At 45.8% G+C, this 23,970-nt stretch overlaps 2 protein-coding genes and 1 long non-coding RNA gene across 6 annotated transcripts; 2 read left to right on the top strand and 1 right to left on the bottom strand.

The window, feature by feature from the left end:
* Positions 1-1,839: 1,839 nt before the first annotated feature.
* Positions 1,840-10,827, top strand: LOC143001831 (uncharacterized). Its single transcript, XR_012963738.1, has 3 exons — positions 1,840-2,000; positions 4,731-4,803; positions 9,925-10,827. It is a non-coding gene; the product is annotated as an uncharacterized LOC143001831 (long non-coding RNA).
* LOC143001795 (DENN domain-containing protein 2A-like) lies at positions 7,608-17,614 on the bottom strand. Of its 3 annotated transcripts, XM_076151597.1 has the most exons (21): positions 17,533-17,613; positions 16,083-16,275; positions 14,411-14,479; positions 12,817-13,917; positions 12,634-12,731; positions 12,236-12,324; positions 11,946-12,140; positions 11,757-11,850; positions 11,614-11,664; positions 11,295-11,506; positions 10,821-10,930; positions 10,611-10,680; positions 10,155-10,232; positions 9,935-10,075; positions 9,701-9,849; positions 8,968-9,145; positions 8,740-8,781; positions 8,511-8,631; positions 8,167-8,436; positions 8,001-8,087; positions 7,608-7,908 (listed from the first exon to the last, which is right to left on the bottom strand). In XM_076151597.1, the coding sequence occupies exons 3-21, from the start codon at positions 14,464-14,466 to the stop codon at positions 7,877-7,879; spliced, it is 3,174 nt and encodes a 1,057-aa protein (XP_076007712.1). In that variant the 5' UTR covers positions 14,467-14,479; positions 16,083-16,275; positions 17,533-17,613; the 3' UTR covers positions 7,608-7,876. The 3 variants fall into 3 exon arrangements, with proteins under 3 accessions (XP_076007712.1, XP_076007719.1, XP_076007703.1); XM_076151604.1 differs by lacking the exon at positions 16,083-16,275 and having other exon boundaries at positions 17,533-17,614; XM_076151588.1 differs by lacking the exons at positions 16,083-16,275; positions 17,533-17,613 and adding an exon at positions 15,138-15,328.
* Positions 16,652-23,917, top strand: slc37a3 (solute carrier family 37 member 3). 2 transcript variants are annotated; one of them, XM_076151618.1, is made up of 14 exons: positions 16,652-16,757; positions 18,019-18,234; positions 19,286-19,400; positions 19,807-19,899; positions 19,989-20,072; positions 20,175-20,320; positions 20,684-20,780; positions 20,871-20,955; positions 21,063-21,268; positions 21,380-21,521; positions 21,612-21,713; positions 21,833-22,032; positions 22,126-22,191; positions 22,316-23,917. In XM_076151618.1, the coding sequence occupies exons 2-14, from the start codon at positions 18,158-18,160 to the stop codon at positions 22,406-22,408; spliced, it is 1,506 nt and encodes a 501-aa protein (XP_076007733.1). In that variant the 5' UTR covers positions 16,652-16,757; positions 18,019-18,157; the 3' UTR covers positions 22,409-23,917. The 2 variants fall into 2 exon arrangements, with proteins under 2 accessions (XP_076007733.1, XP_076007742.1); XM_076151627.1 differs by lacking the exon at positions 16,652-16,757 and adding an exon at positions 17,155-17,614.
* The last annotated feature ends 53 nt before the right edge of the window (positions 23,918-23,970 follow it).

Below are 23,970 nucleotides of genomic sequence, written 5' to 3'. Positions count from 1 at the left end.
CTCTACAAAGTGACACACTTTGCCCAAAAGTCACACAAATCCTTTCCTTTCCTGCCTGCCTCTGTCGTGTGTATGCAGTGTGAAAAGTAACGGTCTCCACGTCCAGGTCAGGATGTTCTGTGTTCCTCCTGACTGGAAACTGACCAGGAGGAGACGCCCCCCCCCCCCCCCCCCCCCTAAAAGACAGACAGCCGAGATGTATAAAAGAACAGAGTCTGTGTTTGTACAAGTGTTTCATGTGGCGTCCGTCCCAGACATATTTCTGAATGAGAGTAACTGACGGACAGTTTTCAGAACCGCTGCTTTTTTTTCCCTCTCTGAACACACCTGTCTCACTTCGCAGGAATTCTCCCACAGGCCTTAATGTACTGCACCTGTGTCTGTGCATTAACATCCGCTGCCTTTGCACGTTGAGTCATTCTGCGACATATTATCATAGATTTAGATTTCCTCGTAGCAAATTTAAACTTGTTTAGCCTCATATACTGTAAGTCTTTGAAATGTAGGAATTCAAATGAGAGATGCTTGAACTGGATGTGTTTGTTTTCTCGCCATTTGCTGTCATCGCCTCGAAAATTGCAATCAGCTCATTTTCACCACGTCAACACGGCAAACACGAAGGACTCCAGCAAAAATGCATCCACACAAAACAGTTGAAGAAGAAATTGATTTTCCAAGATACTGAGCGTTCTTCCTAGAAAATTCCCCGGGTGGATTTGTATTGGAATCAGGTTGATCCCCCGTAACAAGACGCAATGACTTAATAATTATTCATATTGGGCTGATTACTGCATGTGTGTGTGTGCATGTGTGTTTGCCAGATTGACTTGTTTACTACTGCAGCTCTCCACATTTCTGCGGATTTCACTTGTCATGGAATAAGAACGACAGGACAGAGTGGAGGGGAGAAAAACGACGAGCGCGCCACTCGTCGCCACATTGCAGATTGATACTAATTGATAACATGTGTGTGTGAGGGGGTAACCTGATACCGAGCTGGTGTATGACCCAAACGCGGGCCACCTGCTGTGGTTTGGGAGCGAGTTTATCTCCCCCGCCACACTGCAGGCCTGTCTGAGTCAGACGGTTCACGCGAGGACACGCTGGCTGTGTTCCACGAGTCAATCAATCAGCTCGCTAGGTCCAAAGGAGAAAAGGTTTGGCCATATTGCTGACGTTGCCTTTGAAGAAGCAGAAAATAAAGCCTCCTCTTCCAAGTAAGCCATATATCTATTTTACTGGGGGAAATAAGACTTTAGGGAAAGCAATCAATCACTGTTTCTAAAATAACGACGATCCAACCCGTGAAAGTGGGTTGTCAGCGGAGGATTTAAGTTCCTTCCTATTCCTCAGGGGAGGGGGATATGCTTTAATTGTGCGCTGTCATGTGCTGAGAAGGGGTTTCACCTTTTTCAAACAATGGATATCTCATTTTGGAGCAGAACTCTTGAAATGTTGAAGGGTGTCTTCAGCCAAATTGACCCATCTGTCACTCAGAGGATTTCATTAAACGTCTCTGGCCTGCAGTTGTAATATGTCTATAGTTTGCTCTTCGGGGCCAAATGTGAGTTTATGAGCTGAGAGCAATTACAGCGTCCTCGCCTCAACAACATTTTCTTCCCTCTCTCTCTCTCTGGACACTCAACACACAGTGCAGTGGAACATCCTGGAGAGAATTAACTCAAATGTCTGCACACTGTCTCCACGTCCTTCTCACGTATAGAGAGACAGAGAGGAGAAACGCTGCCAGCTACCGTGCACACCCACACACACGCACACCCACACACAACTGTGCTTGTCACTCCCAGGACGCAGCAGCACAGTCGGTGGCTTGGACAGTACACAGATAAGATAACACGCAGCCCAGCCGTTTCCCCTTTTCCCACATTTATCAAACACAGGACTCGCTACCTCATGTGAACCATCCATACCATGAGACATGGGAGGTTTGTCAAACTTGATGTGAGAAGTGAATATGCACCAACTTAAAGGAATTTGAGGTGAGAATGAATATAGAGAAGGAATGGATGGCTGCATGTGGGTGAGACGCTCACACAGAGACAATCTCTCAGACGCTTGTTATTGTTACATGAGGCTAACAGTCTCATGTTTTCACAGAGCAACATTGTTTTCCAGAAATGTTTTATAGCAGGAACAACAGCAAATATATTACCCACAGTGGTATTTCTGTTCAAATCTTATTGCTGCAGCTGAATTTTATGAAAGCTAACATCTTGTGTGTCTCTCTTTCGCTCTCTCTCTCGCCCACTCCCTGTGTGTGTGCGTGTGTGTGTGTGGGTGTGTGTGTGTGTGTGTGTGTGTGCGGTTTGTATTTGTACATCAAGTCCACCAAAACATTATTTGGTTTTCAATAGTAAATAATGAAAAACAAGCCAATAACATCAGACAGTCTGAGGTTGAATTCTGCAATTTGAGATGAACTTTCTTGATCTTCAAGTTTAATCACCATTTCACTGAAGTTTTCATCTGTATTTTACATTTTGAAAAGTGTATATCTGAATTTTCTCAGTCTAACTTTAAGGATGCCATCAATATACGTACAATATATAAGTACACGTCCTTTGAAAAGTAATGTGTGGTCAGTATACAGTGTTAGTGCAACAGTTAACAGTATATAGATACAAGCGTCATCTGCATATACATGAGTAAAGGAGTCATTCATCTTGTACTGCCACCTGTTGGTCATTATGATTTAATGTGCACCAAATATGCACCTGTGGATTTAATAGATTTAGAAAGTGCCAGTTATGTAAAAATCATATATGCACACACACACACACACACACACACACACACACACCTCCTTTGCAGTTAGTGTACTCTCCAATGTATTTCCCAGGTCCTTCTCCTCATCAAACTGTGTCGTTCCTCTTTCTTTCCTGCGCCAGTTGAATCCCCTTAGTGATCACATGTCACATACTGATGGTCAAGTCCGTTTTAACACTGATGGATTTTCAGTATTTACAGCATCATCAGGTGCGGTGCAGTGAAAAAAACAAAACAAAAAAAACAATTATTTGACCAGATCCAACTTGATCTGACTCAGTACCATTCATATTGTGCACTAATGGAAAAAGTTCCCCCATAACTCACACTGGACGTGCGCTGGTTAAAAACCTACAGGGGCACAAATCACTTGGAGACTGGCTGAAGTGGAAAATAAAGAGGATCAAAATATAGCAGGGCCATATTTTTTTTCTTTCACAGCAGCATGTTTTCTATTACTGTCATCTCAAGTGGAGATCAGCGCGAGCCAAAGTATTACAGTAAAGATACAACGTTTGGAACCGAACCCATATACTGCATATCTTCAGAGACTTGATAGTATCTTGGCAGATCGCAGGATAGGAAACCTATGGAAAGTTCCGAGGTCACTTGGATTAAAAAAGTGCAAATTCAAGTCACTACATTCGGTTATTATGCTAATAATAATTGCTATAATAAAGAGGGAAGAGGAAGAAATACTGCAAGCTGAACCACGACGAGACAGCGCAGCAATGGAGACCAAAAAAAAATTAACTTCCTGGCCCCCAAAGTAGAGGTGTAGATCATCAGACACACAGGCGCTCTTGTGACAGCCACAGAGCAAAATAAACACGGGCCACCAAAGCGATAAGCATTTCTAATCCGCACGAATAAATAGGCAGCGTGATGAATGGCGTGAGTGACAGCTTACAGACAGAAGCCTGTTTGTACGGGCGTACTTCCTCATGGCAACATTACTCACGGGCAGCGTGTACAGTTGTCAGGCAATTTTTTTTTTCTCTAAACTCCCTCTCTGCAAATAGCACCGCTCTCTCAACGCGCTGGCTTCGCTCTGCATGCCTGCACGCCAGTCGTCGCCATTGACTCGCTCTGGTTGAGCAGGAAAAAGTTTAAATTACAGTCAACATAATGGCGGGTGTGGAATCAGCTGCAACGGCTTTGTTTTAGGCTGCGGAAAGTGGTTGATTTTGGCGTAAAGCTGACTGATACACACACGCACGCACAAAACCACATAAAACACTCTTACACACGCCTGATGTTAATGCGAAAACCACATGTTGCTGTTTATCCTCCACCTTTACGGCGAGCGGTAATTGTCAGTCAAACTGCTTCGTGTCACGCAGGGGAGCGAGCCACTTTCGCAGGCGGCACTAGACTTTTCCCGCGTAAAAAAAGGTATCATGCTTGTTGTGACTCTGATTGGCAGCGGCTTTGTTAGTGTTGGCATGCAAAAGCTGTGCTGCTGCGAGGGGAGGTGAGGGGGTGAAAAGGGAGAGTGCTTGCACAACCGCGTCGGCTTGTGACATGCCTGTTTGCACACGCATGCACTCAGACGTACAGTACGTGCACACATGCATGCACGCCCACGCCTGAAGACGTATAAACAAGCACTGGGTGTCTGTTTTTGTGCGAGAAAAGTGTCTGGTCACATCCTAATAATACACTTTTGTGCACACGGATCACGCAGAGTAGTACTGAGCAGGACACACACAAAGTTCCTCAGTCCACCCACACACACACATACACACACACACACACACACACACACACACACACACACACTCATACAACCACATGAAGAGATAGTGTACATGTTGACGCTTACAGGCCAGACCACCCTGGAACTATTCTGACAAAGAATCCTCTACGACTGGTGTGTGTGTGCTCGCGCTTGTCCGAGTGCAAGTGTGTGTCTGACTCTGTGTCTGTTCATGTCCACTCAGGCTGCAGACAGACTCCAGTCCCCCTCCAGACCCCCTCAGCCTCCAGGCAGACACAAAAGCGAGACGATGTAAGGTGAGATTGTGGAAAATATTGAAAATTGGTGGTGTGACCTCTGTGAGTCAAGGCAGAGAGAGAGGGAGACGGGCGGGGAGGGGGGGTGAACCCTTGTCATCACGTGTCATGACTAATGCTGGTGAAACAGTGGTGTGGACAAACCTGGACACGTACACAAGACCGCATGCGTGCTGGCCTGAGTGATGCATCCTCAGGCCTGGAAATCTCTGTGTGTGGCCTGAGCTTCTTTCTATCTACTGTCCACACACACACACACACACACACACACACACACACACACACACACACACACACACACACACACACACACACACACACACACACACACACATTCTTCCCGTCTTTCTCTCTCTCTCTCTGTCTCTCCCTCCCTCCCTGTCTCTATTTCTGTCTCTCTCTCTGTCTCACCCTTCCAGACTTCAGAAACGGAGGCCACGAAATAAGGATCTCATTCACGGCCCACATAGATTCTGCTCTCCCTCACTCCGCCTTCTCTCCTCCGTCCCCTCTTCTCCCTCCTCATCTCCTTCCTCGATCACTCGCTCCTCTCCCTCCCCCTCCTGTGTCGCTGTTATGGCCTCCATATGCTTTGATGGCTCCTTCTCTTAAAAAAGGAGGGGGAAATGATTCAGGCTGCTGGCATGTGTGGCAGAGTTGCAGCTGGACACTGCACCTGCACCTCCCGAAAAACAAGCTGACGGGTGCATGTTTGGGAACCTTTGTGTGTGTGTGTGTGTGTGTGTGTGTGTGTGTGTGTGTGTGTGTGTGTGTGTGTGTGTGTGTGCGTGTGTTTGTGTGTGTGTGTGTACTGTACAGGCACATTTTGCAAGCATCGCCCAGCCTAAACTACCCTGCTGTTGCTTTTTCCTCCACCTCCCTCGGACTTTGCCACCTTTCCTCTCTCTTTCCCTCTTTCTTCTACTTCTCCTCCTTTTATTACTACCACACTCTTGTCTTTGCCACTCAGCTCCTCGCCAAGTGGAATCAGTTTTACACAGTATAGAGCGGTGGACCCCCTGAGGTACAGCCAGGCTCAGAATGATTCAGTAGAGGTGCCTGTGAGAACCACATTTGTGTTCCAGTGATGAGGAAACAACAGCGAACCAAACAGTCATTTATATGAAATTACATATGGCACCTGGGATTTAAGTATATGCAAATTAAAATAGGCTGGAGCCTTGCCAAAAACAACCTGACACCTTTTGATGGAGTGTGTTTGTGTGTGTGTGAGTGTAGCTGAACGTCTTGAGAAACTGACGGTTCATTTTTCACCTTGATTGATGGCAAATGCTGCTTTGCCGCCGCCGCACCTCCTCGCCTCCATAAATTGCTCCATAAATCATGTAATTAGCATAGGCAAACTCCAGACAGCTTCCAATGCCGTTCACATGCCTCCAAATGAGCTCGATAAATCTCTGGTTAAATATTATAATCAAATCAGTCGTCAGCTTTAATGGACTGTGTTTGTTGAACCTTGATGTTCGCTCGTGGTAAACACACAGGTACTCCCGTCAGGTAGTGGGGGCCGATGATGAAGGGCACTTTGCAGGGGTTACTACATGCTATAGTTGTTGTTTCGAAGTGTCAGATAAGAGATGCAGGGTGTAAGGCTGCAAAGGTCAAACCCCTGCTGACTGGATTGAATCTAAACCATAATTATAATATTAGTTCACTAACGAGCCAGTTGTCTTGAGCCGCAGCTAGATATTTAGCGGGAAACGATGACAGTTTGGGTTTAGTTGTCTAGCCTTGCACGCACGCACGCACGCACGCACGCGCGCACACACACACACACACACACACACACACACACACACACACACATACTTGCATGTTGGAGTAAGTGAGCAAACACTTTATCAGCCGTCAGTGCTCCTCTCTCACCACATCCATTCGTCTTCCCTGAGATGCCTCCTGCCCCGCGGCGCAGCAGCTTTCCCACCTTTGGAGCCAGCGAGGAAGCTGCGGTGTGATGATTTTCACATAAGTTACCCTGTGACAGCTTTACTGCACATGCTGTTTAATGTCGTGCATGTATCATCGTGCGTATCTTAATTTAGACTTTTTTGCGTTTGCGTAGGTGTGTACATGCATCAGCATTCACGAGGGTGTGTGAACTTGCCACAAACAGGGTGACATTTTAAGTGCTGCTTGAGGCCCCTGGGACCCTCGGGCTAACTCAGCTGGTGTGGCGAGAGCAAACTATTCCACAGACAATACACTACTCTCCTCTGCTCTGCACCTGTGTTGTGTTTTCATGCTGACTAAGATGTGCCTTCCTTTTTCGGGGTGAAGACCTGCTTTGTTTCCATGACTCATAGACGAAAATAGTGAGACCACCAGTGCCACCAGCTCTCAATCTGGGCTCTTTGTTGTAAAAAGAGCTAATAACTTATAACATACAAACACAGCAGTGAATGGTTAGCAAATGGTGTGTTAAGCTGGCACTCAAATGCCGAGTGAACTCAATTCCCTCGGCTGCACGTGCACAAGTCTTATGGGATACATTCACCATAAACCAATCATTCCTAATCTTTAAAGCTGTGGACCATTGGAGAGAGATTTATGCAAGTATTATCAAATGAAAATGGCATCCAAGGTCTAACACGTAACCCAAACATTTAATGAGAGTTGAGGATTTGTTGTAGTGACTGACGGAGGGAAAAACACACTCAAGCCTCAAAACAGAGAGAGAATATTTATTTATATGCAATGACTCAGGCATGTTTGATGATGTCACTTTTAGGACTAAGATAATGTTAAAGGCATTAAAGAGCAGGGAGACATTTTTGGTCAGTGCCAGAGATATGTAACGAGAGAAAATGTACTACTGCCCCCTGGTGGATTCATGATATATTACTGTATGCCTCTTGTTTACACTATAATAGAGCAGAATACCAAACACCATCATCCATTTAATCTTGATTGTTGGATGTCAGTTGTCTGGAAATACTGCAATCAGTAATCAGCAGTTACTCAAACATTCAGTCAGATAAGTTAAGTTCTTCAGCTGTTGTTCTTGTGGAGCTGAATTTCCTTGCTGAATTTTCCTTGTACAAATTCTGTGTCATCATTTCTTGGACAGAAATTTCATTTTATTTCCTAGAGAGAAGGAAACAGGATTGATTCAGATGAGACTGACCTATGAACACTATATCGTTGGTTGATTGGTTGATTTCATTGCGATTCCTTACCCAAACCTTTGAGAAACCTGTTGACTCGACGGTGTTCGTTCTCATGGATGGAGTCCAGATACTCCTGCACCCTCACTTCAAACAGTCCTGGGGAGAAAACAACATCATGATCAGCCAGATCACCTCACCTATGGCTGAGACTGGCCTCCGTGCTGCCCCTCTGTACCTTGGCGTGCCTGCCTGTGGAGCTCTCTCTCCTGGATGAACCAGCCAAACATCTGGGTCTCCATGAACACTTCCAGGAAGCGACGCATGGTCTTCGACGGCGTCGCTTTGCGAAAACCCCCACGCTGGAAGGAGCAGGGGACCGGGGAGGAGGAAGAGGAGGAGTAGCCATCCTCCCGTTCACTGGTGATGAAGAGCGGATAGTGGCCTACGAGCTCCACGAAAAAACGGACGAAGGCCTCAGACACAACGGTGCTTAGATGACCCGAGTCTGAAGAGAAAAGATAGACTTTATATTTGTCATGTCTCATAGTGTATTGTCGTCTAAACCTTCTAATGTCTCACCACTGGGTGTTTCTCCTCCTCCCCCTCCTACTCTCTCATTAGCGAGCTCTCTTCTCCTCTCCAGAACATTCTCCAGGGCTGTTTGGAGCTTAAAGGGCAGGATGGAGTCCTCATCATCCAGCTATAAGGTCATGACATGAAAACGTCTATATAGACATGTATGTGACATGGATCTCACACATCCACATGCTCATGTTTTAATCACATCATGTATCTATGAGGGACTCGCCTGTCTGAGAAATCGACTGTTTCCAAGATCCACAACCAGAACCTGGACAAGGAATGAAATACTGTGATATAGAACATTATTGTGTATTGCTGTTCTCTGTAAAGTCACCTGTGAACACGCTGGGAGTAAATGCTTCCTTTCATGAATCCAATACAAGCCAATCAATCTTATGGATTCTTGTTACATGTCAACATTCCTGTGAGTGAGTGTGAGGCTCCGGTCACTGACCTCTTCCAGTGGCAGCTCAGTGAGCTGGGGCAGAGAGCTGGACAGCAGGCCCACGATGAAAGGGGTGGGGGTGCAGACGATGTCGAGCATGGCCGAGGGCAGCACAGGGATGTACGTGTGCTGCCATACAAACGGATACAGCAGCGCCACCATGGCATGGCAGCACTGGGACAGAGTACTGCAAGTGTGTGCATGGAGCAGAAGATGAATAAAGGAAGAGATGGAATAAAGGAAAGAAGATGTGTGAGATTAATGTAGTGGCTTTCTCTCACCACTGGAGGTTGCTGTGGTGCACTGTATCGGCTGAATAGTCTCAATAAAGCAGTATTTCCCAGAGGAGATCACAGTGCTGCGTACATATTTCACACACGTCACTGGGATTTTGCATTCCAGCCCTCTATTACTGCAACTTCTCTCTCTCACTCCCACTGACTGTTTCCACTAAAACAAACAAACTGGACACGGAGCAACAACTCAACAGCAGGCTGCACTCAAACTATCCTTCTGGCGTGTAACCTCGGGTTGCTTTAAACGTATTTGAAACGTGACTCTGGACCACCCACATTTCTAATAACTGCAGGGTGAAAACATACAAGGCTCTTTCATCTAATATCTGCTTCCTCCATGAACAAAGCAATCATAAGTTTCACTGTGCAGTATTTTAAGATGTGGTACACAAAACAAAATAGAGACATGAATCAAATAAATCCATTGGCTCCGAAAGAGGATCAACCTGAGTTTGTCGGCAGTGAAGATGACCCTTCGCTCCAGCAGCAGAGACCCAAACACTCTGAGGAGCAGTCGCAGGCTCAGACAGGAGAACAAACACTCAAAGTCTACGTGCTCCAGGCGCGAGTCAGAGGGTCGACAGAGCTCCATCGCCTGGGAACAGGATGAATAAAACATTTGAAAAACATCTTCTAAAATTCAGTCTTTTTCACACCTCCCTTATCACAGTGTGACTCACCTCAGTGCCCGAGCCAGGGAGGAAGGTTTTGATGGTGATGGTTCTGCCTGGAGCTGGAAACTGGGCCTCCATGATGGCCCGCATGAGGGGCTGCACCAGGGCCGGAGACAGAGCCCTCCGCCTCTCCACCTCATCCAACACCTATGAGACATTCAGTGGGATTAAAGGTTAAAGGTCAAAGGTCAAACACATGATGGTGAAAGCTCAGGCAGTGGTTCACCTTGGAGAACAGGTTGAAACAGCCAAGGTGACTGACAATACAGTAGACCTCCGGTAGCCGTTTGCCTTTTCCACTCGGCTGCAGAGAGAGAAACAAGGTTCATATCATGCTGCCAGGTGAAGTCATGAATCTCATATCTCACAAAACGTTGTGTAGACATTTTAGGAATTCAATTTAACAGCCATTTAAAAGGATTTAATGAGGTTGTAGTCGTTTTTTGTTGAAGTAAAAATATGCAAATTAAATAAACACACTCAACCAAATACATAGAAGGCAACTCACACACAGGCCTTTTCCCAGTCTCACACACTTCCTCTGAGTTTGACTCTTTTCCCACAGGCACACCGACTATTTCAGCACATATATTTACTCAGCTGACATTGCGGTATTCAGACACTTCCTGTTCAGTGGCTATAGTGTCGCTAAACCAAAGTAGCAGCACACCGCATTATTTACCAGCAAGCGGCGGCAGTATCCAAACCTCCTGCTCCCGTCTTCTCCAGTCAGAACAAAGGAGAACATCTCACTGTGAGGGAAGAGACAAAACAAGATTCCCCAAAATAATCTAAACACGGATGCTCATCGTTCGGATTGGATACTACAAACTTAAACATGGACACACATTGACATTATTCTTTTTGCTTCCATCCCACACACACATTCTACCTTGGGAAGCTCTCCACTGGCTCCCAGTCTTTCGCATCAGGGAAACAGAACTGAGGAATGATCCTCAGCTGATCCTCAGTCTCCCTCATGAACTTGAAGCTCCGCTCCAACTGCACCACAATGAAACCAGCGACACAACTTCACCAACGGCAACAAGTGATGCTTCTTGATTCTTACTTTCCCAAATTTTTATAGTGTAATATAGTCAAAGTGGCTGAAAGCAGTCTGTTTTCACTCAGTGTACAAAGCAGTGCTATGGCAGTGGAAAGTAGACATGATCAATGTGGAATTTTTATGTCGTCTAAAATGTGATAAACTGTGTCTAGAGTCTCGCGTTTACACTTGGGACCAGTTACATTCTTTAAATTGTTCTGAATGTTTTGCCTGCCTGGGGTGCAAGATTTCTATATTTGTCACATCCGGTCCCAAACCATAAGACAAAATCACAGCAGAAGCGCTCGTCTCTCTCCTGACCTTTGGGGGAAACTGTTGTGTGACCTCTGGCAGATAGGAAGCTCCACCCTTGGCCTTTTGCAGGGACACGACCAGGAAGTACTCAAAAAGCTGCCGCTGGTGGAGCTCCTGATCCGGGGGGCTCTTTCTGGTGTTGGTGCCGTTGTAGTGGACCTGGTTCTGGCTCGGGTGACTCAGGATGGACTGGACCGATGCGAGACGCTGGCGATGAGCTGGGAAGACAGGAAGTGAGACACAGAGCAGGTATACAATGAAAATACGACACTCAAGAATTTAAAAGTAAGTAACTGATGTGTCATATTTTGGCGTGATACTGAACCTTTTGCTCTTTCCTCAACTTCACTCTCTGAATCACTGTTTTCGTCTGTTACTGAAAACAGAAGAATATTCTATTATGAAGTCAAAAAGACAACATTTGAACAACATTTCCATCCCAGATCACCAATATTCCACCTAAATCACCTCTGCCTGAGCTGGTCTCGGCATAGTGAGACACTCTTCTCAGATGTTTCTTCCCAATTCGAGACTCAAAGACGCTGTTGATCTTATGGACCATCTGTAGGAAAGACATAGGATTCATTAACTGGTAGGTGTGAGCAGAACTCTTAGGCTTGGTGTTTGGGCGGGTACAGATTGTCACAAAATATGCACCGTTGGTATCCTACGGCAGGTGCGGCTGTAGGGATCCCCGGGCAGCCAGGGTGCTTCCTGCCCAGCTGGTGTAGATGGAGGGCTCAGCTTGGGTGCAGCCGAAATGCTTGGGTGACCCTCCTGGCCGCCTCTCCTCAGGTCCAGCAGCTTAAAGCTCCCGCTGGAATTCTGCCTGAAGAAGCCGGGCCTGGACGCCTACAGAGAGCAAGATCAGGTCTTATGTTCTTTCCTTATCAGTTCAACTGGTATCATTTCATTCAGTGTGATGTGCAGGAATCAGACGAGGGAACCTTGCTGGTGTCGGTGCCAGGAGACGAGGGAAGAGACTGTTGGGAGCACTGACTCTCCACCTCTATGTCCTCATACGGGTTTTCTTTGTCTGCAGAGAGATGGAGACGCTGAAGTTATGTGTATGAAACAGAATAGTTATTTACCATTTTTAGGCAAGAAAATGATCAGAATTGTTGGCCAGACAGGACAGATTACTACTTAAACATAATGTACTACTAATATACTATAATAATACTTAGATAGTTACATTTAAAAACATATTGTGTTATTTTTGTGCGGAGCTTTTTCCAAAGGCATTGACAGAAATAAAATAAAATAAAATAAAATAAAATAAAATAAAATAAAATAAAATAAAATAAAATAAAATAAAAAATAATAAAATAAAATAGTTTCTTACCCAGGATGTCTTCGTAATGATGCTCCTGAGACAGTTTGCGAGAGAACACTGTTGCCTGACTGTGACTGACTCTGAGGTCTTCGAACTCAAAGGATTTCCTGTCACAATGACCACAGATGTAACGTTAGTATGTATGCATTTGTAATCTAGCCGAAGACAGGCTTGAGCAGGGGCCTCTGGTACCTTTTGATGTTGTCTCGGGCCCTTTCGCTCCTGGACCTCCTGTGGACGCTGGGGGATGACTGTGACGTAGGAGAAGGGGACACGGAGGGCAGAGGGGGGAGGTTCCTCCAGGCTCTCCCATGCCTCTGGTTCTTCCCCAGGGGGGCGGTGGTTGGGTGCTGAAAGGTCCGCCGGGGCTTGGGGACAGGGTTGATGGGGAGCTCCCCTGGCTCAGTGTACACGCTCTCCAGCTGCTCCTTCGCTTCTCTGTTCCCATCATCTTGAGCCTTTGTACCTTCAAGTTCTTTTTTCCTGGCCTCCCCATGTTTGTCCCTGCTCGGTGGAATGAAGTAGTTTCCGAGCTCTGGAGGAGTTTTCCCCTGGTTGCCTCCCGTTGCCTGCTCCAGCTTTTTAAAGAGACTGAACACTGCTCTGGTCTCCTGGGTGTTTTGTTCTGCTGTCCTCCTGTCACTGGTTTTCCTTACCTGCTGCTTCACCTCTGAACTCGGCGAACAAGGCCTCAAATTCCCAAACTTTTCCAGATTCTCTTTCCCATGATCTTGTGTTTCCTTGGGGGCCATTTTGCCACAGTCTTCCCCTTTCAGCTTCTCAATGGCTTTAGTGCTTTTGAACATGGCGTGTTGCTGTTTCACAAGTTCATCAGGTGAACAAGGCCTTGAATCCCAAGGTTTTGCTAAATTCTCTTTTCCCAGATCCTGCTTTTCCTTATGGGGCGCCCTTTGACTGCTCTCTGCTCTGCTCTGCTCATCAGTACCTTTACTGGGGCTTTGAGTGAAGGATTCTGTCCTTTTCGAACCAGTGCAGATGCTTGGAGAGACCAGAGTCAGAGGGGTATGAGTCGGCTCCTTCCCCTCCCACAGTGAAATCTTCTCCTTAATGTTGCTTCCACTGGATCTGGGGAGACTGTTGCCCCCCAGCAGAGCATTTTCCTTGCCGTAAGGGTCAAAGGTCAGCCGCCTGTGAGCCATCATGGAGGATTCTTCACACTTGTTGTTCAGGTTGTCCAGTGGGGTAAAGGGGAGTTTCGGGGTCCTGTTTTTTCTGGCTTCTACAAAGCTGGTCTGAAAACCGCTTCTTTCCCCTGCACAGCCTTTTTTCACCCTAAAACACACAAACCATGTTAACTTAGACTGAAATGGAAGCATAATGGACAATAAACGGATGATGTTTTGCAGCACTTTCACTGAAATTTGCATATGTTCCCAAACTCTCAGTAAGATCATTGGGATTGCCTGTTAGGGGACATTCCATCTTTTTCTGGTGACAGTGGGAAAATGAAGCCTGGGAGTGAATGCCAGAGGACAAGCACATGACAGAGTATCTTCTTCTCATCAGCCTCACTAAATAAACAAATATTTGGCCCATGGCCCATTTCATTTAACTGTTATGCACTAATAAATAAACTGGGGAAGCAGGAAGCCTAAGTTGAAAGACCATTTGTGGATTTTCCCTGATGGGTACAATGAGGAAAGCTCTTTCACCAGCGTCAGAATTGATACTTTTTTCTCAGGGCCCAGAGGGATTGTTTGGTATCTTAATGTGTTTTTCAGGCAGAAAATTATCCATAACAAGCCTGTTTGTGTACAGTGGATACCTGTTAACGGTGGCGTAGATGCAGTCTTGCCTGGTTGTCATTTTAGCAGCCGCCATGATCAGTGTACACCTGAGAGGGACAAAAAGAACAGGGGGGGACAAGGCAGGGAAGACAAAGAGAGCGAGAGAGAGGGAGAGAGAGAGAGAGAGAGGGAGAGAGGTAGAGAGAGAGGTAAAACAATTATGTAATGCAGCGCGACCACGCCCTGATGACTGCTAATGTACATTTTTCAGCATTTACTGATCTGTGAGGCAGACTCAAGGAAAATTACGCCTGTGGTTGAGTCATACAAAGCAACGTTTTAAGTCTACAGCCATTACACAAGGAAGCTGTCTCTCATACGTTCATATCTCTCAGGCCAGTGCTTCTGAGTTCAGTGGCCTCTAAGCTAGTGAGGGTTCCAGCTCTGGGGCTGTTGTCATCATTTGTTTAGATGATGCGTAGCCCAAGTGGCCGTGTGAAGAAGCAGAGGGACAGCGGGCGAACTGATAAGCTGAGAAACAAAGTATTCACAGAGACTGTATGTGATAAGGATAGCCAATCATCCACCGCCACACGCTTAATCAACACCTTCATTGGCTGTTGGGTCAGAGTCAGAATGCAGGGAAATACATCTAACTTCAAATCTGTGAAAAAAGGGATTCAACTTAGAGGCAAAGAGATGCTGAGACTATAAGTCAAACATTGCAGCTGTGTAAGATTTATATAAATAAGCCTGATTTCTTACCTCCCTTTGCTGTACAGTTTTCATGTGTTCATTTAAAAAAGAGCTGATTGCCAGAGATTGTGTATCCATTTGTATGACCTCCAAAACCACGCCGACGTGCTGCGTGTCCGATATAAATAAGCTGTGATAAGAATTTTTCAACTGGTTTTAATGGAAAGTATGCCGGCTTGAAGAGATTCATCAGACATCCATCCAATAGCACGAGAGGGAAGAGGAGCATTTAAGTGTCACTTCAAACTCCTGTGTATCCCTTTCCCTGCCTCCCCCGCCTCCCCTCTCACTCATTCCTTCCTCCCACAGTCTGACCTGTCTTTCTCCCTCCCTCCCTCCCTCCCTCCCTTTCCCTCTCTCTCTGTCACTTTTCTATGACTGCCTTAAAGTTATACTTGATTCTCTCTATATATATAAACTAATACAGTATAACTTACTAACTAATGTTAAGTAGAATGCCATAATCCTGTGCAGCTAAAGGAAGGGGTGACACATGCAGACAGAGGTCATCATGTTACATCATTTCCCTCCAAATCTGACATTCGTTGGAATTCACATAGCAGCTGCTTCTGAAACACAGTTGCTCTGGCAGCTGTACCAAATCACGAACATTTAGAATTGAATAAGTTCAAATAAAAACTCATAAAGAGTGCAAATGTCAAGGGGCTTTGTAGGGAAAAAAATAGAGCAACAAATAAATGTGGTCACGACAGGAAAGAAGGAAATCACAGAATCAAAAAGAGACTTTGTTGCAGTCCTATTTTTATGATGATTATTTACTTTACTTCCACATTAAATCCATTTCCAAGGCTACAATTGTTTGTAATATTAACATTTTTCCGTAGAATTGCCCAGGAAGAGATTTGGCAACAACACTACATAAGTGATCCCTTTTAATCAAAATCCAAAATAATACATCGAGCATGCAAAGTATATTTAATGTTTGGGACCTACCTCGGCTGAATTTGTATGAAGGTTTCTCCCTGGATCCCTGCTGTAGTGTCTATCCAGTCAGTAGACTGGGAACAGTGTGTTTTGGCGGTGCAGTTTATAAGGCCCTATGCAGTGGTAGGTCGGCTCTAAGCAACAGTGGCACACCAACAGGTGTGAGCAGAACAGCTGCCTCTTCAGAGTTCTACTCAAAATACTGAATAGAATACATAAAGAGATATGAGATATGGCCATTTATTCTGTATCTAAATTCCAAAAATCAAATCAAGATGAGTGAAGAGTGGGTGTTGATGTGGATTTCTGGAGGAGTATAGTTCTACGATTGATTGATTAAGTCCCATTCACATCAGCTTTGACATGTTCCAGATTTATGCCATACACTAGAAGACCATCTTTCCTTGCATATATATATATAAATTGACCCTAAATTCCTGATTATTACGCTGCCATGTATTTTAGGAAATAGATGTAATATTCCAACATTGTCAACCTTAGTTTCCTTTGCGTCTGTCATTCCACCCCTGTCCTGACGGTGGCAGCAGAGTACCTCTAAACTCACGGAGCAATGACGTGAGTGGGGGGCGGGGGGGAGTAAGCTTCCGCAGTAAACACAGATGGTCTCTCACACCGAGCAGGAGCTAAGCTAGTGTTTACCTCGGCGGAAAGGTAGCAAAACAGGTTGGTACTTTTATTATTATATTTATACATCACATTGCTGCCATCTGCTACTCATTCATGAAGCGTTTACTCGGGCCTTTCCGTGTAATGGAGCCGGAATTGATCGAGTAGGCAATCATTGTGTTAATGCTTTGTCACTTATTGCTTCTGGTCTCAGTTTGTGGAGACGAGGACTCATTGACCAAACGGATTAGTAGTCGTGTAATAGGTCAGTCTTACTCTGGCTTTACGAGATTTAACAATTTCACGATAATTGCATGCCACGTATTTCCTTACTCATCTCGGTATGTGCGTGTAATCATCATATTCTGGATTTAGGAAGTAATACAATTTTAATGTGTAACAATCATTATCCTTCAAAACAATCACAAAAACGGGGTGTTTTTTGGGTGTTTGATGTAATAGTTTGGGTAAATATTGCGTCAAATGTAGCTGTAGTTGGCTTTATATTCTCCTGTGTAGCCTGTTGTTGATCAAATTTGTTCGTGGCTCCGTTTCATTAGTTCGGCTTGTGCTTCCTCGTTGCAAGCAGAGTATTGCGTAATCCTATCAGCTGTTGATGAATTTACTGTCAAGAGAATGTGCTGAGGCCTGTGACTTTCATTTACAGTACCTGTCTCTTAGATCAACAAAGCTGTGCCTGTTTACAAGAGGATTCCATAGAAGTGGGCTGAGAAACATTATTCTGGACTTGCAATAACTAGAGAAAAGTTGTCCTGTCTGATATGATGAGGTTAAAAATCTGGTTCTGGGCAGAGTCTGCTGGCTCACTCACCTGCGGATCAATGCTGTCTAACCATGATTATATCAGAGCAGAGTCGAGCAGAGCAGAGCAGGTTCACCCATGATCGCCCAAGGTGAGTAAGAAAGACAGCAGTCCGGATTTTGCAAGAATCGCTGTGTATTTTAGTTTTGAACATCGGACATCACGCTGTTTACCTTGGGTGGAGGCTTGAAGCACTGCTGCCAAATTTATGCTTTACCACTGTGACACTTGGTGGCACTTATTAGGATGAAAGGTGGTGTGAGGCAGGAGGACAACCAGGCTTTCTCTCTCTGTGTGTGTGTGTGTGTGTGTGTGTGTGTGTGTGTGTGTGTGTGTGTGTGTGTGTGTGTGTGTGTGTGAGCTATGACGTCCACCCTGAAGTGTTCTCTTGTGCACCCAACCCTTGATTTTGTTTTAATATGTTTGTGCCGTTACTAGTGTTGTATAGAAGCGTAATAGAGTTTTGCATTCACCATCCACTCTCCCTCTCTTTAGGCAAAGCTGTAGCGATGTTCTTGTCCTGTCTGGCATAGTCGGAGGTGTAAGCTGAGCCTCCTCTCTGTCCCTGAGGACCTACACCAACAGCTCCTTTCTCCTTCGCCACCTCCTCATCCTCCTTCCAGCCGACCCTGTGATGCCTCCTCCATGTTGTGGCCACCTGTCACAGTACACCCACCACCATCTGGTTGTCTTCCTCCTCACCTTCACCAGGTAAACTAGTGTGTTTCTGCCTCTTTCACTGAGGAGGAACTGGAAAGCCAGCGATGGCCGCTCTATTGGCCATTTTATTTAGTTTCTACCTTATTATTCACTATGTAGTTGCATATCTGTGTCCTACTGAGTGCACAAGCCGAGGGGGAAGTTACAGAATGGGACGCAAAGTGATCAGGAAGTATGAACCTAGCTGTGGTACAGTTTAAACACACACTTCAATCATGTGAGTTGTTAATGTCCAGAGTAGGTCAAAGGTCTGTGGTGCAAGGTTAGCTCATTGTGATCATCATTGTGAAGATAACATTTATTCTGCTTATTGATTTCCAGTATCCAATCTGACAACTGACATGAATTACAGCCTTTAATGTCTCACCTTGTGTACTTCGCTCCCTTCAAATAATGTATTTCGTTACTTTAGACTGCCAATTGTTTAAACTGTCGACCGGAGCAGAGCAGGAATCCCTTTTTGAATAAAAGTGCCACACGTGTCTCCATTTTGCCTCCACTTAGGAGCCGGCCTGGTTAATCTTTAATGAGAGCCGCTGTGGTATCTCCGTCTGCGGCCATGCCAGACTCACTTATCAGGCGCGAACTAAAGTGCCCTCAGCAGCAGCAGCAGCATTAGGTGCAAACTGTGAATACCACTGTTGAGCAAAGACAATGAAGCACTTAGGAGTGTCTTTCAGTCATTTCCAGCTCCTCAGATAATGACATCGCTTCTGTTTCCTGTAAAATGAGCCTACAAGACAAGGAAATCCAATCATGGGCGTTATCTGATCTCATTGTTCAGCACCCAAACAAACAAGAGATGATTGTTGACACCATAAAGGATGATGTTATTCTGTCATTAATTTACATTTCCAAATATGAATGCACAAACTGATACAGGAGAAATTCACCTAGAAGGCACAATCCCTCCTGCACATTCCACATTCTGAATTCTCTCTCCCACACAGTCAGTCCTTGCTCGAACTTTGATCAGATTCTCCACATAAGTCAGATTCCCCCTGCGTTTGTTATCTGACTCCAACTCCTTCTGCCCCTGCAGCTATGTGCTGCTGCACGCGTCCAGGAAGACGTTCAGCAACGTGAAGGTGAGCATCTCAGCTCAGTGGACGCCGTCGCCCCAGAATGGCAGCTCAGTCACCTACATCCCCGGCCAGGTACAGAGCATCTCCCCTACACACAAACGCTTCATTTGGTGCGACTGTAATGTTAATTCTTAAACCGAGAATTCAGCGGAGTAAAGGCCGAGACGTCAGTGATGAGTAACGGAACACCAAACGCAACAAGTCGATTCCATCCGCTGAGGTGTTCCTGACAGATGAGCTGTTAGCGGTCCTGAATGTTCGCTTGTGGCTTTCCGTGCACTTTTTCTTCTTCATTTATTCATGTAAGAGCATGGTTTGACAAAGTGTGGTGCAAGAACACTTACATGTCATCCAGGGCACTGAGTTCTCAGCAGAATGATGTCATCAGTACTTCCATTTGAGGAATATATGAGAAAATAACCACATTCTGCTAAATGAAACTGCACCTCATTGATTTTGCTCTCTGCCGTCGCCTCAGACGTGGCAGGACAATCACCTGTTTGAAGATGAAGCTCAGGCCACACTCTTCCTCGGAGCGCTGGACTCCATCTTCCTCTTCTCGTACGCCGTGGTGAGTAGTGAACGCAACTTAACCAACATTTGAAGAATGAAAAGGTTACGGGGGCAGATTGGTGATAATGTGTGTTTGAACTGGCACAGGGTCTGTACCTCAGCGGCGTGATCGGGGACAGAGTCAACCTGCGCTATGTGCTCTCCTTCGGCCTGTGCGGCTCTGCTGTCATGGTGAGTACGCACACACACACGCATTTTGTGACGGTATCCAGTTCTGAATTCGACAGCCAACTGGAATTTTGGCTTTTCTAAATTCTGTGCATGTTTTTGTAGGAGTTCCTGTTCGGCACCCTGACCGAATGGCTGCAGATCTACAACATCTACCTGTACTGTTTCCTCTGGATACTGAATGGCCTGCTGCAGTCGGCAGTGTGGCCCTGCGTCGTGGCCGTCATGGGCAACTGGTTCGGCAAGTCGGGGTGAGTGTGATACCCGACGTCGAGATAAATCTGATTTGTGTGTTAGGAGTTGAATATGCTACAACATCTCAAGGCGTCAAACTATTTCGCTGAAAATTCAACTCTGGCATTATGACCTACGCCTCCACAAGTGAACACACACTCGCACACACACATGCTCGCACAATGCCAGCCATTCATTGGTAAAGCTGCCAGGACATAGACGCCTTTCAGCTTTGACAGTTTTCCACAGCAGCAGGATATGTAAACATAATTTGCCGGGTTTAAAAATAGCAAATTGTTTGGCTGCCCGGGTCGGAGTTGCGTTGTGTTTCATATTGAAACGTCTCACTCTTCATGTCTCTCCATGGTTGCGTTGCCCAGACGAGGCTTTATCTTCGGCCTGTGGAGCGCCTGTGCGTCCGTGGGCAACATCCTGGGCGCCTTCCTGGCCTCCAGTGTGCTGAAGTACGGATACGAGGTGCGACACACACACACACACACACACACACTTTAACACAGGCCTTCCAGCATTGTTCAGAATGACAGACTGTGTTGTTGCTGTGTCCAGTACGCCTTCCTGGTGACCTCTGTGGTGCAGTTTGCCGGCGGGGTGGTGGTTTTCTTCGGCCTGCTCACGTCTCCCAAAGAAATCGGTAAGTGCCGCAGGGTTCGGTCTGGAGAAGTGGAGTCAGGGGGATTTTCAGTGAGCACCAACATAACACCTGAGATTCTATTTAACCTGTGTGTGTGTGTGTATAAGGTCTGACTGCGGAGTCAGTGACGGGAATGGCGGCGGTGGAGACGGACACTGACAGCAACAAGCCTCTGATAAGCGAGGAGGAGGAAGAGGTGGAGGCGTACGGCCGTCGGTACCACTCGGTTCAGGAGGAGCAGGACGAAGCTCAGGCCGAGGAGCAGGCACCCATCGGCTTCTTCAAGGCGTTCTGTCTCCCCGGGGTGCTACCTGTGAGTTGCCGTGTGTTTGTTGCCCAGACTCTGCCGCATTTGCTTGTGTTGTGCTGTAGGTGGCACCACGGCACCTTCTCCTGTCTTGACTCTTCCTCTCTGTTGTTGCAGTACTCTCTGGCCTACGCCTGTTTGAAGCTGGTCAACTACTCTTTCTTCTTCTGGCTCCCTTTCTACCTGAACAACAACTTTGGCTGGAAGGAGGCCGAGGCCGACCGGCTGTCCGTGTGGTACGACGTAGGAGGAATCCTCGGTGAGTAGCGGGCCTGACCAGTCTATGAATGTGGGTTTTGCGATTTCTGATCTCACTCTCACCGATGCTCTCCGTATCTCTTGGCATCAGGGGGAACAGTGCAGGGGCTGATCTCTGACATCATCGGGAAGAGAGCCCCAGTGCTGGCTGTCAGTCTGGTGTTCGCCATGGGAGCCCTGGTGGGATACAGCCGTGAGTGCATACACACACACACACACCCCTCGCCGATCATCCAGGGAATCTGTACAGACGCAGAGTATAAAGACAGGCGTCCAGAAATGTCCTCACTAATGTCTCTGTCCTCCCTTTAGGATCGCCTAACGACCAGGTCATAAACGCAGCGCTCCTCACCACCACCGGCTTCTTCATCGGCGGCCCTTCCAACATGATCAGCTCGGCCATTTCTGCCGACCTGGGGAGGCAGGAGGCTCTCCGGGGCAGTCAGGAGGCTCTGGCCACCGTCACTGGGATTGTAGATGGCACCGGGAGTATCGGGGCTGCCGGTGGACAGGTAAACAAAGTGAAAAAAACTGTGTCTTTGTGAATTCACAACTGTGAACATACCTGGATTCATCTGTGCCTTTCTACCTCCATTACCTTCTAGTATCTGGTGTCTCTGATTGAGAGCAAGTTGGGCTGGATGTGTGTGTTCTACTTCTTCGTAGTCATGGTAAGCTTGTTTTAAATATTAAACACAACTGACAACAACAAACAACTCTTAATCAGTGTGTAAATCATTTTCATGTTGAGGCTTCGACTGTATTTAGTTTTCTTCTTCTGTTTGTGTGTTACAGACAGCTGGCAGCCTTCTCTTCATCCTCCCCTTGACCATCAGGGAGATTCGCGCCGCGTGGAGAGACAGAGTAGCACGCAACCGCCAGCTGTGAAGGCCCCAACATCATTCTGGGCCACACAATTTCTGCTCAGGAGTGCCTACACAGTAAGGCAGCACAGTGTTTCTTAGGTGAGGTTAGACAGGATTGATCTGGTTTTCCACATTTAGATAGTTAGAGACGCCCCCCCCCCCCTCCTTTGAACAAACGTGTGAGCAGGCAGAGTGAGAATCTTTAAGCACACGGCGAAGTCTTAACCTCTCACGGAAAGCCTAAAAGAGAGATGTAAAGTGTAAATATAGAATCCCTTCAAGGTTTTCAGAAAGCTCTGAGGTGGATTTGAAGTGCCTGATCAAAACAAGCGACGAGCCTGTTTGTTAGGCAGACCAGTCTGGCAATTCAACCCTGGCAGGGTCATCACAGAATGTACTATTTATGTATATTTTAATGTTGAAATTGGTGTAAATATTTAATTTTTTATAATGTGGATGTAGAGTAGAAGAGTAAAGTACATTTGGCCTTTTAAAGCAGCAAGAGTTCTACAGCTCTGCATTATACACGCGGGACATTTTAAGGATCAGGATCGCCTCAAGAATGTGAGAAGAAATTGTAACATATAATTCTGTCATCCACTTTTATATGAATGTACGATACTTTTATTGTTTGAAATTGAAATGAAAATTTGCACTCGCGGTAATTCGTCTAAATCGAGTGAGAGAGAGAACAGATTACTGACAACCACTGCTTAGGAGGGGTGGAGGTGTGAGCCTGAGGCCAAGCCTTCATCCAAAATTAGCCTGGAACGTTAACGGAGCAATGAGCAAATCATTCACAGCAAAGGTGAGAGAGCACTAGTTGTTACCATCACGCTGGCCTTAGTGATTGAATTGGTGACCTGCCAAAAACACAGTTAAACCGTTTAGACAAGCGTCACTTCCACACTGAATTTGAAGGGACACAGGAGCTATTGTTATTTTCTCTCCTGCAGATGTTTCAACGGTACTGTACGATAAGGCCTTTTCGTCTGTTGCAGGGTTCTCTAGGTACTGTAGATTTTGACTTGATTACTCATCATTCCATTTCACTTTACGTTCACTGGAATGATTCAAATTTGTGTCTTGTGCCACTGAAGATTGTTGCACTCGCAGAGAAAAAAAACTCCTTAAATGCATGGTAAATTTGTTTTTTTACGTTGCCTCATAGAATGTAATGTCTTAGCTTTTCGTGTGTTTACTTAGAAAAATCAATCACCAGGCTTTTATCACCTGAAAAGGCTTATCTTTGTCATTGATATGAGACAGGTTACTTACACGAAAGCTCAAAGTGTGAGTTGTACCTCAGGTGTTTAGCCTTGTCTATTGAAAAGATGTGCAATGTGTGACTCCATCTGTGGTAATGGTTTTATTTAGTATTTTGTATTTATGAATAAGCAACTTTTAACTATTGTAAATCAAATTTTTCGTTTTAAATAAATGCTAAATTTAATATCTTGTTAAGCATCCATGTATGGAATTGCATTAAGCAACAATAAAGGCAGTCATTATTGCCATGTACGAAACTGAATGTGTGCAGTGTGACTCGAAAGCCACCAGGGGGCACTCGTAACGCAGAAAACA

Source organism: Genypterus blacodes, unplaced genomic scaffold (genome assembly GCF_046128005.1).
Source record: "Genypterus blacodes isolate CSIRO-AG114 ecotype Tasmania unplaced genomic scaffold, CSIRO-AGI_Gbla_v1 ptg000007l_1, whole genome shotgun sequence".
NCBI lineage: Eukaryota > Metazoa > Chordata > Actinopteri > Ophidiiformes > Ophidiidae > Genypterus > Genypterus blacodes.
Note: the sequence above shows the minus strand (reverse complement) of the source record. Positions and strands in the feature narration are given on the sequence as shown.